General features: G+C 58.1%; 1 protein-coding gene across 2 annotated transcripts; it reads left to right on the top strand.

The window, feature by feature from the left end:
* Window positions 1-2228: 2228 nt before the first annotated feature.
* Window positions 2229-12595, top strand: PHF24 (PHD finger protein 24). 2 transcript variants are annotated; one of them, XM_085567132.1, is made up of 8 exons: window positions 2229-2609; window positions 7534-7906; window positions 9007-9192; window positions 9638-9716; window positions 9822-10024; window positions 10305-10471; window positions 10691-10791; window positions 10893-12595. In XM_085567132.1, exons 2-8 carry the CDS (start codon window positions 7538-7540, stop codon window positions 10991-10993), a joined length of 1206 nt encoding a protein of 401 aa, XP_085423258.1. In that variant the 5' UTR covers window positions 2229-2609; window positions 7534-7537; the 3' UTR covers window positions 10994-12595. The 2 variants fall into 2 exon arrangements, with proteins under 2 accessions (XP_085423258.1, XP_021410269.2); XM_021554594.4 differs by having other exon boundaries at window positions 2231-2609; window positions 10691-10792; window positions 10897-12595.
* The last annotated feature ends 1034 nt before the right edge of the window (window positions 12596-13629 follow it).

Here is a 13629-nt window from a genome sequence, read left to right on the forward strand (position 1 = left end):
TCTCTGGAGCTTCCCAGCTTGCTGCCGGTTGCCCCGCTCCAGTGAGCAGCCAACCACGCTGTGGCTTTTCGGGGAGGACAGGGGACTGCGTCCTCCTCCTCTCCAAAGTGTGCGAGACGATCCTTAATCTGGCACAGGAGGTCCTTGCAGAAGCGGATCTGGGCTGTAGCTCTCATTCTGGGGGACAGTGCACCTGCCTGCAGCAGCATCCCCAAGGCCTTTGGCAGCAAGAGCAGGAGCGAGGCTGGAGCTCCTCCTTGCCTCTGCTTTTCCAGGAATCACTCCACTCGGCCCCGGGACTGCCCTCCCCACAGAGACACTAAAAGCTTTTACAGCCTGCCCACACACTCCTCTCCAGTCCTCTGGGGCCAAGGTTTGTCTGTGAGATGTTTCCTGCTGGCCTCCCTTACAGCTGGCATCCACTTTCTCCACCCCACGGCCATCCTAGCCCCTTTCCACCATGCTCCCATGCCAAGTAATGCAAAATGTGATTCACCCTAGAGGGAAGCATTCCTGAGGAAGGATGAAGCACAGAGAGACACCTTGGGCCAGGGCAGGGCACCCAAGAGGCTGCATTAAGGCTCCTGCAGCTGACGGAGTGAAGCAAGACAGGACCTGACAGCCACAAGCAGAAAATACATAAATCCTGTCTCCAGCCTGGCTCTCTGCATCCCCAGCCATGGGAAAGAGAGCCACAAACTGACTCAGATCCCAGCACAGCTCTCAGATGTTGCCTTCCCCAGCCTCTGGATCTGTTTGCAGGTGACATGAGCTGCAGATAGTCTCAGCTTACTCACAGGTAAGCCATGGGAAGGGTCTGTAATGAAGATATGGGTACTGTGGGATTGGTGTCAATGCCCATAAGTCTGTGAAGGGCTGGCACAGGGTGTGAATTAGCAGCCAAGAGTCAAGAACCATCCTGGCACCAGCATGTGGCACGACTATGTGGAACCTGGTCCTCTCAGAGCTGCCCTGCTCCTGGGGATGCAGACAACTCCAGAGGTGTTGTATGCTGCATCCACCACATGTTTTTTCAGCGTGTAGAAGACCACAGGGATGGTGCTGCCCATCTTCAAGAAGCCAGGAAGTTTCATTCATCAAATGGTTCTTAATCCCAGGACTCGTACTCCATGCTCCCCATGTTCTTTGTATGGGAAAGGTGACATTCCTACCTCTCCACTGCTGCTCACTGCTGTCCACATACCCACTGTTCTGTGGGGCTGGCAGACCTGGAGCCTGATAAGACCTGCCCAGTGGAGGGCACAGGGGCTGGCAGAGCTAGGATGCCAGGGTGGGATGAGGGGTTCCACCCAGGCAGTATCCTGGGAACAGGAACATGCAGTGGAGCTGAGCAGAGCTTCCCTATGTCCTAGTCAGAACAGCACCTGCTCTACCCAGCCTGGGCAAGGAGAGGGCAGCTCTGCAGCATCCCCACTGCCCAGGCCCCTCTGCTCTCACCATCAGCATGTATCCCAAACCTGGATGGAAACTGCTCCTAGGAGAGCTCAGAGTCTGTTTCACCCTAAATCATCCCCATGTAGACCTCTGTTCCTGAAGGGGAAAGTGCAGCCCCTCACCAGTGGCACCTCCTTCCAGTAAGGTGTAAGGGGGCTGAGTGACCATCTCCACCAAGCTGATGTGGAGCAGCTGGGGATGCATGTGGACCAGATACTGTGCCTCAGTGGTGCTGCATTAGAACTGTGCCTTTTTCTCCCCACCAGCATCCTCTCTCCTGCCCTATCACCTCCTTCAAACCCCCTGTGAGCCCCCAGCCCTGCTGCAGCCCTGTTGTGTCCCCCCAGGTAATATATCAAATCCTGGGGACTAGAAGAACAAAAACCCCAGGACTTGCATTGAACTGGGCACACAGGGCTGCATATAGCCAGCAGCCACCATGCCCCTGCTGCACCATAGTGTGGGAAGGACAGCCTGCCTGCAACACTGACCAGCAGGCATTGGGTTAAAGCAGGTGCAGGTGCAGGTAGCCTGTGAGTGAGGCACTGGTCTGGGGAAGACCCCACAGTGAGGCCAGATGAGACCTTTGCTCATCCTTGGATGCAATCCCACCACTGTAATCCTTTAGGTTTTTTCTGAGAAAGGCGGTTCAACCCAGGGGGCCAAAGGAGATGCAGGGAAAGCTTTTATTGGTATCTTCCAGCAAACGTCAGCCCAGTTAAAAAAAATCTTCGTTTCTCAGAGAGCTTTTTAACACGACTCAGGCAGCAATTGGTACAGGGACAGCAAACCAGGCTGCATCTGCTCAGCCCCAGTCACAAGCTCCCTGCTTCCTCTGAGAGAGCGAGAGAGAGCGAGTGTGTGTGTGTGTGTGTGTGTGTGTGTGTGTGTGCGCGCGCGCGTGTGTGCGCGCTAGACACAGGCATCCGCTCCCAGCATCTCGCTGCCTCCTGCATCCTTCGGCAGCAAGTGCAGGGCTCTGGCTTCCCGGGTACCACCCTCGCCGCTCCATCCCCTGACAGGGATTTGCACACGGGGCACGGCATGCAGTGAGCACCCGCGGGCGGAGAGGGGCTCGTGGCTAGAAGCAGCGGTGATGGACAACGTGTGGACTGCTGTCTAGGGCTCGTGTTCCCAGACCGACCCTGATCCTGGTAAGTGGGGGGGGGGGGGGGGGTGGGGGGGTGGGGGGGGGGTGTTGACATTGTAGGTGCTTTTCTGGGTGCGTAGCATGGGCTGTCCACACACTGTGTCACCCTTCAGTGGGTTCCCCCACTGCCCCCGGGATTGTGGTGCCAGAGACTAGAGCTCCTGGGATGAGATGCCTGGGAGTGGGGAGGAGGATGGGGTGAGAGGGTCCTGCCCTGGCATCGGGGTTTTCATGTGGGTATTGGGGAGAGGCGCTGGGGAGGGAGAAGAGAAGGAGAAGCGCAGAGCTGGGCAAGAGCTGTGTCTGCTGCAGAGGAAGGGACTCTGCTGTCACGGCATTTTCATCCCCCTCTGAGAGCTGAAAGAGTGCGACACACCTATAAAATCTGTCATAGCGCGGCAGGATGGGCAACCTGATCCAGCAGGGAGAACAGCCACTGGCTTGGTGTCCCCAGGACTGGGACAGAGCACTACCCTGCCCAGTATCCCCACTGGACTCCCACAGCCCTGCAGAGGGTGGGAGGGACCATCAGCCATGGACCCCTCTGCCCCATGGCAAATAGATCATCTCACAGCACCAGTGTCAGCACTGCCACAGTTCTGGCATGTGCTATCTGTCCAAGAGAGGGGACAAGATGATGCTACCAGACCCCCGTGGCCATCTGCAGCCAGCTCAAGGAGGTGGAATGCGATGTCCCCTAATCAGAGCCTGCTGCCTTCGCAGCCTTGTCCCCCTCACTCCAGGCAGGCAGCAACTGGCAGGATGTGCAGACCTGTGCAAGAGTCATGGTAGATTCATGGCAGCTCCTCTCAGCCCTGCTTCATGCCCTTCAGACCAAGACCTGGGACCAGACTGCCATGGGCTCTGAGATCCCAGGGTTCCCTTCCCTGTTGGTACCCCATCCCGCTGCCCCCAGGTTCCCTAATGCTGCTCAAAGTAAGGCACAGCACCCCAGGGCAAAAGACCCAGTAGCCTGGTGAGGGCAGAGAGGAGGCCTGCCCTCCTTGCAGCCTGTGGGGACCAGGGCCATCCTTCCCCGCCCCAATTGGGGAGCCTGCTCTGGCACATGAGGGGGTTCTGCTCCACACACACCCCTGAGAGTGGGTGCCGTGGACCCTGCTCAAGGGTGCACCATCCCAAGCACCCACAGATCCTTCATTTGCTGGGAGGGCCTTTCACTGAGGACACACTGTGGGGCAGGTAACAGTCAGTCCTACAGACCCTGAAGCCCCACACCCCCATCTCCCCAGGCCACCACTGCACACCACAACAGCTCACCCTGCACCCACAGCCTCCAAGAAGCACTCAACCCACACCTCCAGCTGCCACAGACACCACCCCACTCCCACAGCTACTGCAACATCCCTGCACCCAAAGCCACCACCCACCCCATGCCCACAGCCTCTGCAACACCCTCCATGGGCCGTAACACCTGCCCCGCACTGCCAGCCACGCCGTAGCACGTTCACCCCAAAACACATCCACCTCTCACACCTCATCCACCCTGCAACACATCCAGTCCTAACAAACACATCCCCCGTGCTGCTCCCCGACACATCTGTCCTGCACTCCCGGCCACCGCACTGCCCCAGCTGCATCACGCTACACCCTCCTGTGTGTCACCCGCCACCACCACCCACCACTAACCTGGCACCCCATAACCCCAGCACAAACCATGTGTGCTCTGCCATGCGAGAGAGATTTTGCAGCCATGCAGGGACCACTGGCTCTGTTTGCATCTGGATGCTCTGCCCTGTTTCCTTCTCCCGGGGTGCCTCTGTGCTAGCCACCAGCTCTCTCCCCATTGGCACCTAACACAGGCTTAATTCTCACTCCAGCTGCACCAGCCTTGCTTCCATGCCTCAGTTTCCCCCATGCAGAGAGGAGCACGAAGCTGGGAAAGATGTGTCCATGGGTACTAAGAGGAAGAAATGCTTTCCGGTTCAGTGTTTTGCTGCAGGAATGAAGCAGTAAGGAGCAAATCCAAAAGAGAAGAGTGAGAGGAATGGGTGTTGCCCAAGGATCAGGGCAGGGCTGCAGGGGGCTGGGGGCAAGGGAAGGGAAGGGGTTTGAAATATTCCCACCACACACTGTGACAGCCCCCGGTGCTGGCAGGGCTCAGTGGAGCCGGGTGTTTGCAGGCAGCTCCTGCCTGTGCCCAGATTTAGCTCCTCTGTGGGGGCGACCTAAAAATAGCCCCATGGTGCAGCCTGGCAGCAAGGTCGAGGCCCTCACACCTCTTAGGTCACGATGAGACAGGTGGTGGTTCTTTTTGCCTCAGGAGGTGGACACAAATAGCACTGGAGACATCTTCCCCCAAGGACATGTGGGGACACAGGGGCTGCTCAGGTTTCTGGGCTGCTGTGAGGCAAAACTGCCCCTGGTCCTCCCTCCCCAGGAGAAGGGGAACTCCCGAAGTCTGGCAGGACTCCAAGTCATCCCAGGTTCTATGTGAGGGTTAAGTCCCACCCCACAAAGCCCGGTCAGGTAGGGCATAGGGCAGGGGCAAAAAGGGGTCTGGACTGTGCAGAGCAAGTTTGGGGTATCTGGGGAGCAATGAGGCCTGTGGAAAGGCAGTGGAGTCTGGAGACTGAGTTCAAGGTGAAGCCATTCAGCCCTGGATGTGCAGGCAGGGTCCGGCTGTGCAGCACTAACAGGGGCAGGGGGATCAGCAGAGCTGAGAATAGACACAAGTCATGATAGAAGTGACACTGTCCAGGCTCCAGACACACAGTAGTCGGTGGCAGAAGGCACTCAGGGTAGCCTTTGGGGAGGACAGGAAACAAGGAGGTGGGCTGGGATCTTGCAGCAGCAGTTCAGTGCAGGTGGGTGACTATGAACACACAGGAGAACCAGATTTGGGGGGAATACAGCAAGTCCACTCACCAGCCACCCTTCTATTTGCCCAGGCTATCCCACTCCAGTGCAGGATGGCGAGGGTTGGGGCACCCAGGGCTCAGCAGCATTGTGGGGGAAGCTGCTGGCATGCTGAGATGAGGAGCATCAGTGTGGGTACCAAGGGGAGTGGCGTACTGTGAGCCACACAAATCTTTTCACTCTTCTCTGTGAGCCTAGCCCTCTGGACCCTCTCCTCCCCACTTCTACCCAAACCCTGGGCAGGAGTAGGCCTGGATCTGGTCAACACTCAGTGGTGCAGGGACCTACAAAGGCAGATCTTGGGGGGATTTCCCTGTGACTTCTCCGACTCTCTCGCTCGCAGGCAGAGCTGCAATGCTGCCCAGCAGCAGAGCTGATCCTGACCACGGCAGATGTGATCCTGAGCCAGCCAGGCAGAGGGTGGTGGCACGGCGAGGAGGTAGAAACACCCAGGTGTTTTCCTTCCCACTGGCACAGCCGCAGAGATGCTGTTGCTGTGACTTGGATGTGTGCCTCCAGCTCTGCCCCGCTCCCACCTTTGCAAAGCCCCGAGAGCTGAAGAATGCCAGGCACCAGCTCCGAGCCAGGCACTGTGGCCAACAGGTGCAAATACCCCAGCCCACACACGCGCCCGCTGCTGGGACCCCCACGCACAGGACGGGGCCCACACGTGTTGCACACCCGGCTCAGTGCGTGGGAATCTGCAGGCAGATGGTTCCATGGTGGTGGGGAGAGGCTGGGAAATCACATGCGTGTGCACGCAGTGGTGTTTGCCGCCTGCCAGCATACTCTGCTCCGCTCCGCTCGGCCCTGCTGCTGCGGGGTACCTGTAATTACCCTGACCAGGCTCCCTGCCACAGCAGTGCCCGCGGTGTCGAGTCCTCCCGCAGGCAGTGAGATCCCGGTGGCGTGCACGCGTGCTGCTAATTATCCCGCTACCTGGGGACTCCCCTGCCAAAGCTGGCAGGGCTGGAGATTGCTGCTCCAATCTCCCTGCTTCGCGTCCCAGTCCCTGGGCACCAGCTGGAAGTGCCTCTTTACTGCAGCATAGAATTAGAGAATAATTAAGGCTGGAAAAGACCTCTAAGATCATCAACTCCAACCATTAACCCAACACTGCCAAGGCCACCGTTAAACCACATCTGTATGTGCCATGTCTATGCTGTTTTTAAACATTTCCAGAGACGGTGATTCTACCACTGCCCAGAGCAGCATCTTCCATACTGCAAGCCCAGCATGGCACAAGGGAAGCCCTTGGACCTATGTGGCGTGATGCTGTGCCCCACAATTCCAGAGGAGAAATTCCGCTTCTCAGCTTCAGCTCACACCCAGTGAGAGAGTCCAACTTGTTAATGCTGTTGCTGTTGGCCTCCCCACTTTGTGATCTTCCCCTGGCACTGAAGCTAAACATCCTTCTTGGGACCCATGGGCCCCTGTCCCATACATTGCTCCCCTTCCCTCCTGCAGCCTCACACTCCTCCTACGGCTGGCCCAGCCTCCCCACATGGCTCCTTGGGTGCCCAATGATCACAGCAGCAGCACACACACAAACATGTGAGTGCAAGAGGCAGCTGAGTGAAGAGGAATTTAAGGAAGTTGAAGGGTCAGCACCAGACCTGCCATGACCTAGTCCTGGGCAGAGCTGCAGGGAGGACATCTTTCACTCTTGACTGGCCACAGAGACTGTCTTCATGGCAGAAATGAGATGCACATAAGGAGAAGGGTTACAGCTAGTCCTATTCTCTCTGGGTTTTACTGATTTGGCATGGAAAAGGCCTGGATGTGCTTCTTGTTAAGCTGGAGTCTATAGGGCAAGGGTTGGGGAGGCACCCCCAGTCCATCTCTCTGACTTCTGTCCCACTCCCCCCACCCACTCAGACCCTCCATGGCCAGGAATCCATCTCCCCACAGCCACCACCATGATCCCAATGTCCATTTCTCACAAAGACCCCATTTCTCCCTGCCCTGAGCTGCCCCTCATGCAACTGGGGGAAAACCACCAGGATACCTTTTTGAGGGTCAGGGACATAGCACCTTCCTTCCCACCGCAGAGCCATGGGGGTGCTGATGTCCAGGAGGCAGACAGTGGAGAGGGTGCAGAAGGTCAGCTTGGCCGTGTCAGCCTTCAAGGATGGGCTGCGGGAGCAGCCATCGACACGGCGTCGGGCGGAGGCGGGGACTGCACGCCAGGGGACACTGGAGCAGGAGGTGCAAGAGGGAGAGGAGGAAGCCTTGGCAGGACCTTCCCAGCCGGAGGAGAGCAGTGCCAGCAAGGCAGCCTGGGAGCGGCTGCGGGATGGCCGGGGCGTGGAGCCAGAGGAGTTCGATCGGGCCAACAGGTTCACACCACCAGCCTTCATCCGGCCCAAGAGGGAGCTCCACGATGATGAGTCCCCGGACATCAGCCTGGAGCAGAGGGAGCAGGTGAGCTGATGGAACCTTAGAGACAGTGGGAGGGATGGGGACAGGGCTGGAGGTGCACAGGGCTGTACAAACACCTGAGGGTCTGCCAGCCAGTGACAGTCTTGCAAAGCCCTACAGAGGTGGCTCAGTGCGGTACGGTGCCAGTGGCCAGGATGGGCAGGTGGAGGTGACACACTGGGAGGGGGTTGCAACTGTTCAGATGTGCCCTGGAGGCACCCTGGGGTGTCTTGAAAAGCAGAAGTCACTGCTGGGCATAGGCAGTTCCAGGTCTGGGGAAGAAAGGACAATTTGATCTACATGTTTGTCCACCTACAGTAAACCAGCTTGCAACTCAAGCCATCCCTCCATACCTGCAGCCCTACATCCCTGCCCATCTACAACCCAACAGTTTATCCACCCATGCCCTCAATCCTACAACCCATCCCTCCACACCCACAACCTTACCCATACAGCCACCCACACAAGAAGCCTACACCCCAGCCCACCTACAGCCTTATATAGCACCATACAGACATGGAATATCTTGAGCTGGAAGAGACCCACAAAGATCATTGAAGTCCAACTCCTGGCTATGCACAGGACACCCCAAGAATTACACCATGTGCCTGAGAGCATTGTCCAGGCTTGGTGCTGTGACCACTGCCCTGGGGGGCCTATTCCAGTGTCCAACCACATCCTGAGCCTAAATTACCCAGGGTACCTAGATAGTATACCCAGGTTAGTATCTCTTTGGAAGTGGAAATGGAAATGTGTAGAAAACCTTACAGCTTATCCATCAACATTTACAACCTTAAAGACCACCCAATGTACAACTCTACAGTCCAGCAACCCACATGTAACACGCTGCAGAAAACCTACAACTCCACAGCCCCACCAACCCTATAGGCAGACCCATCCACCCACCATTCATCCCCACAAACACACCCACCCTCCTCTAACTTGACCCGTCATGTCCATTACAACAACCCCACACATTCCCATCTTCCCGTCCTCTCTGACCCTCAACATCCACCCCCACCTGCAAAGCACCACCGAGATCGAGAAGCCAAGCCCCTGCCCATACTGCTCTGCTGAGCATCTGCCCATCCCTCCCTCCCCAGATCTTGAATGATGAGATGTGTGAGATCTGCGAGGTGTGGACAGCCGAGAGCCTCTTCCCCTGCCGCATCTGCCACCGGGTGTACCATGACGGCTGCCTGCGCCGCATGGGATACCTGCAGAAGGACAGCGTCGTGGAGGTGACAGAGACGGCACACACCGAGACGGGCTGGAGCTGTTACTACTGCGTGAGTGCCTGGGCTAGGGGACACCAGGCTGCTGCTGGGTGCCCCCCAGGGAACTATGCCCCACATGGACATGAGCAGGGTCTCTCCTCACAGCCTGCTCTGTGTCAATGGGGGATGTGCTGCTCTCCAGTTCCCACCATCCACCTTGGCCTGACGGGGTCACCAGACACAGGGGACAACGGCCCTTTGCCACCTCCCCATCCCTGCAGCCAGCTCCCCAGGACCTTGGTCCAGGATGTGACACTGTGGGCACATGAGATGCTGTAGCAGAGCTGGAATGGCCAAAGCCTAGGGGCATGGAGCCATCCCATTGCAGCACCCTTGGGTGACACAGCACTGGGTGTCCTCCCCCACTCACCTTCAAGGATCCCGGTGCTGCCATAAAGAGGTGTGCTCCCTCACCCCATGTCTTTGCCTCATAGCTCTTCTCTGCTCCCCACTCCAGGACAACCTTAATCTGTTGCTGACAGAGGAAGAGATGTACAGCCTGATGGAGACCCTGAGGAACTGCAAGATCATTCCAGGTGTGTACCCTTCATGCGTCAGGTCCCAGATGGCTGCAGGAAACAGCTGGGGAGGTGGGTCCCCACTTCTTCTTGGGCACAGCACAGCCAATCTGTCTCCTGCAGAGAGCTGCCTGACCCTAGATGACTTCCTGCACTACAAACACCAAGTGCACAAGCAGCAGTTTGAGCGGACCATGCCCGAGGCACAGGAGGAGCAGGCAGCCCTGCAGTTCAACGCCCTGGACCCCGACAAGAAGGGGCACATTGAGTGGCAGGACTTCCTCTCCCACGAGTCCATCCAGCTGCTGCAGAAAATACGGCCGCAGGTATAGTTGTGGCATCCAGGGCTTGCTCCCATGGCTGTCACACCTGGTCACAGCACACAGGGTTGGCTACCATGGTCAGCAGCTGTGGCAGTGGCACCTGGGTCCAGCACCCAAAGGTGGCTCCTACAGCTGACATCATTGGCTGTGGCACCTGGGGCTGACTCCCATGGCCAGCACTCCTGGCCATGGCACTCAGGGTGAAGACCCTTAGAGCTCTGGGAATATAAAGAGGGAGGTTCCCACCGAATGAGTGGTCCAGCTTCACTTCTCTGACCCCCAGAATGCCCTTCTACGGCTGCTGACAGCCAAGGAGCGGGAGCGGGCACGGACAGCCTTCCTGGCCCTGGACCAGGACCATGATGGCATCATTGCGGAGAGTGAGTGCCGCCAGGCCCGGCACACCTGGTTCCGCAAGCACCAAAAGGAGATGCTGTCCTGCAATGTCAGGTGAGGGGATGCCCACACTGGTGTAGGGGTGTTATCCCAGCTGGGACTCCCAGCACAGTCCCAACACATACCAAAGAGGCTCAGCAAACACAAAGGGTTGCCCCTGCTTCCCACCACCTCCCCCTCCATGGCCCCTCAGCCCTGTGCACCCTCTTCCCCCACCACCACCATTTGGGGCGGGAGGAGCCGGGATGAAGAGCATCTTCCTTCCTGCCACAGCATCAGCCATGTGGGGCCCATATCAGAGGGAAGCCCTGCCAGCAGCAGGAACAGCAAGAGCCCGGAGAAGATCCTGCCAGCCACAAAGCAGGAGGAGACCAGGTGAGGCAGGGATGGTTAGGGAGATGGTGGACTCCCCCATTTTGGGGGAGACCCTGGGGGAGCACTGTTGCCAGGATGTCCAATGAGCCCACATCTGCCGGCAGGAGCATCGACTGGCCTGGATTCCTGCGGGAGAACGTTGCCTACATCCTGGCCGCACGCCCCAACAGCGCAGCCCTGCACCTGCAGCCCCTCGCCTAGCGCCGGCCGCGCCTCGAGGGCGCGGTGCCCGCCATGGGGACCTGCCCCGCCCTCCCCTGCAGGCACTGCCAGGCGCCAAGTGGTGGGGAGCGGCCATGCTGGCTTGTGCCCCGCCTGCCCCTTGGATTGGCTGTGAAAGGATGGGCGCCGGGCTCTGGGCTGAGGGAGTGGGGACGGCTCTCGGGTCTCTGATTGGTGGGGGAAGCAGGGCGGGGCAGGGCGTGTCCCCAGGCAGGGCAGGGCGTGTCCCCACTGTTTCCCACCACCTGCAGGGACCATGGCGGGCAAGGGTCCCGTGCCCAGGGTCACCATGGGGCACAAGGGGCAGGGAACATGCTGCCCCCATGATCCCCATCCCCACAGAACCCAGGGACCTGTGGGGTGACAGCAGAACCCAGAGCACCCGTGTGTCCCCAGCCTCCCACAGTATCATGGGGCAGCACAGCTGAGCCTCTGCATGCCACAGGCAGCACCCACAGGTGTGTGGCAAGCAGTGTCTCAGCTCATCAGCATGGTGGACCTTTGGGGGATGTGGCTGACTCCCTTTGGGGTCTTTCACATCCCTGCCCTACTTCAATAGGGGTTGGAGCCCAGTAGGTCCATTCTTGCATGCACAGCTCATGGCTGGAAGAGGCCGTTTCCTGGCATGGCTCAACCCTTCCCTGCTGGCAACCAACTATTTAATGCCAACAGCGATGGTGTAGGAAGGAGCACTGGTAACAGAAAGTATCAGAAGGATAGGAGGGAAAAGTCAGATGTAGGGGGACCCCCCCTACACCTCTGATTTTGCAGGCAGCACTCCCCTGCATCCCTCATCCCCTCCTGTACCCCTGGTTCCAAGGGATGCTCTTCATTTGCTTGCCATTCCAGTCCCACACCAACCCCGTTCAGTCTCGCTCTCTATCCACCACATCTAGTGGGCAGCCTTGCCTCGCTGGGAGCAGTAGTGCTAGTGGGAGGAGAGGCAGAGCCCAGAACCCCTCCAGGTGTCAGCTGCAGGGATAGGGTGTTCACTGAGCCTGTTGGCAGCCCTAAGGTAGATAGATGCACTCAGCCCACAGATGAAGGAGTAGGTAGCCCAGAAATCTTGCCCCAGACATGCCAGGGGTTGGGACGCTCAGGTCCCATAGCAGGCCCAGCAGCTGCTCCTGCCCCTCTAATCCCTTTCCCACAGTGCCCTCAGCCTCTCCCTGCCTGGTGTGCTGTGGCTCAGCCAGGAGTCCCCAGGATGTACACAGGCCAGGGGTGCACTTGCAGCAACCTGGTCACTCCCTCACCTCCATCCCCGATGCTCTGTGGGCATCATTCCAGTCCATCCCCTTTCCCCAGCCAGGGCACAGCTCCCCTCTCCAGGGTCTCTCCCACTGCAAGACCAGGAGGCACACCGGTGCCACGACATCTTCCTCTACCACCCTGGCATGCCAGGCCAATGGGGATATTTTGGATGCCAGGTCCGAGATGTGGCCAGAGCGCCAATGGGGATATTTCGGATACCAGGTCTGAGATGTGGCCAGAGCCATGGCGAGGAGGCGGCCGTGGGTGTGTGGGTTGCAACTCCCTATCCATACTGAGATACATTCATTAAACAGCTGTGTCCAGCTAGCCTCTGTTCTGGTGTGCTTACAGGGCTTCTGGCTTCTCTGTGGGCATTTCTGGGCACCCACAATTTCCTATTTTTTAAAATCCCACCCCAGGATCAGGTCACTGTCCCATCAGGCAAGCTTGGCCTCCTGTCACCAGAGTGTGCCACAGCCATGACAAGGGGGCGGCCAGAGTGTGCGCCCGAGTGTGCAAACTCTGTGCTGCTTGTCTCCCCAGGAAAGGAGACTTTAAGGAGAGTGCCTGGCTGATTGTGGAACCACCCCAAACACTGCAGTGAAAGGGACAGCCCTCCACTGGGATGAGTGTGCTCCTCACCTTCAGAGGCACTGGATGATGAGAACAGAGCACTGAGCGTGGAGACAGCTGGATGCTGGGAACAGGCTGTCTGCAGCAAAATAACCCCGCAGAGACACGAAGGTTCCCCAGGAGAGTAGCTGCCATGGCTGGAATGCTCCAGCTAATCACATCCACAGAGCTCCCAGGAAAGGCTGCAGCTCTTGCTGGCAGCACATGGCCTCTGGGAACCAGGCTCCCTGTACTGGGGACTCACCACCCTGCAGGGGACTTTCCTTGCCCAGTGCCCATGATGCAGCTGGGAGGGGAATGGGATTTGAAAAGAGAATCTGGGAGGGAATTAGGAGGAGTATGCTGCCTTGACAGCAACAGTTCAGTCTGTGAGGTCACAGAGCTTGCTGCGAAAAGCTTGACTTGGATATCTGAGCTCACTCCCACAGTCACAGTAGGATATCACTGCATACAAACCACAGCAGGGATGTCCAGCTTATCGACAGAGAAAAACCAGCAAGCATTTCAGGCTCTGAGAGCCAGATAAGCCTTAAAATTGTCTGTGTCACCTGGGAGACACACTCATCACCCAGGGGAAGAGGATGGACATCTGCAGGAAGGGGGAGCTGATGGTGGGTTTTGTGCCTGGTGGTGGGATGTCACGGATTGGTGATGACGCGTGCTCTGCCAGTGGAGGGAAGCCCAGGGAAGCAAGCCCTCACATGGCGAGAGGGTGTTAAATCACTGTT

Source organism: Lonchura striata, chromosome Z (genome assembly GCF_050655825.1).
Source record: "Lonchura striata isolate lonStrDom1 chromosome Z, ASM5065582v1, whole genome shotgun sequence".
Taxonomy (NCBI): Eukaryota; Metazoa; Chordata; class Aves; order Passeriformes; family Estrildidae; genus Lonchura; species Lonchura striata.

Excerpts from the sequence above, each read along its gene's own strand:
- PHF24 (XM_085567132.1), top strand. The coding sequence starts at position 7,538 with ATGGGGGTGCTGATGTCCAGGAGGCAGACAGTGGAGAGGGTGCAGAAG. Across the intron at positions 7,907-9,006 it reads GCCTGGAGCAGAGGGAGCAG|ATCTTGAATGATGAGATGTG; the intron begins GTGAGCTGATGG and ends CTCCCTCCCCAG. Across the intron at positions 9,193-9,637 it reads GCTGGAGCTGTTACTACTGC|GACAACCTTAATCTGTTGCT; the intron begins GTGAGTGCCTGG and ends TCCCCACTCCAG.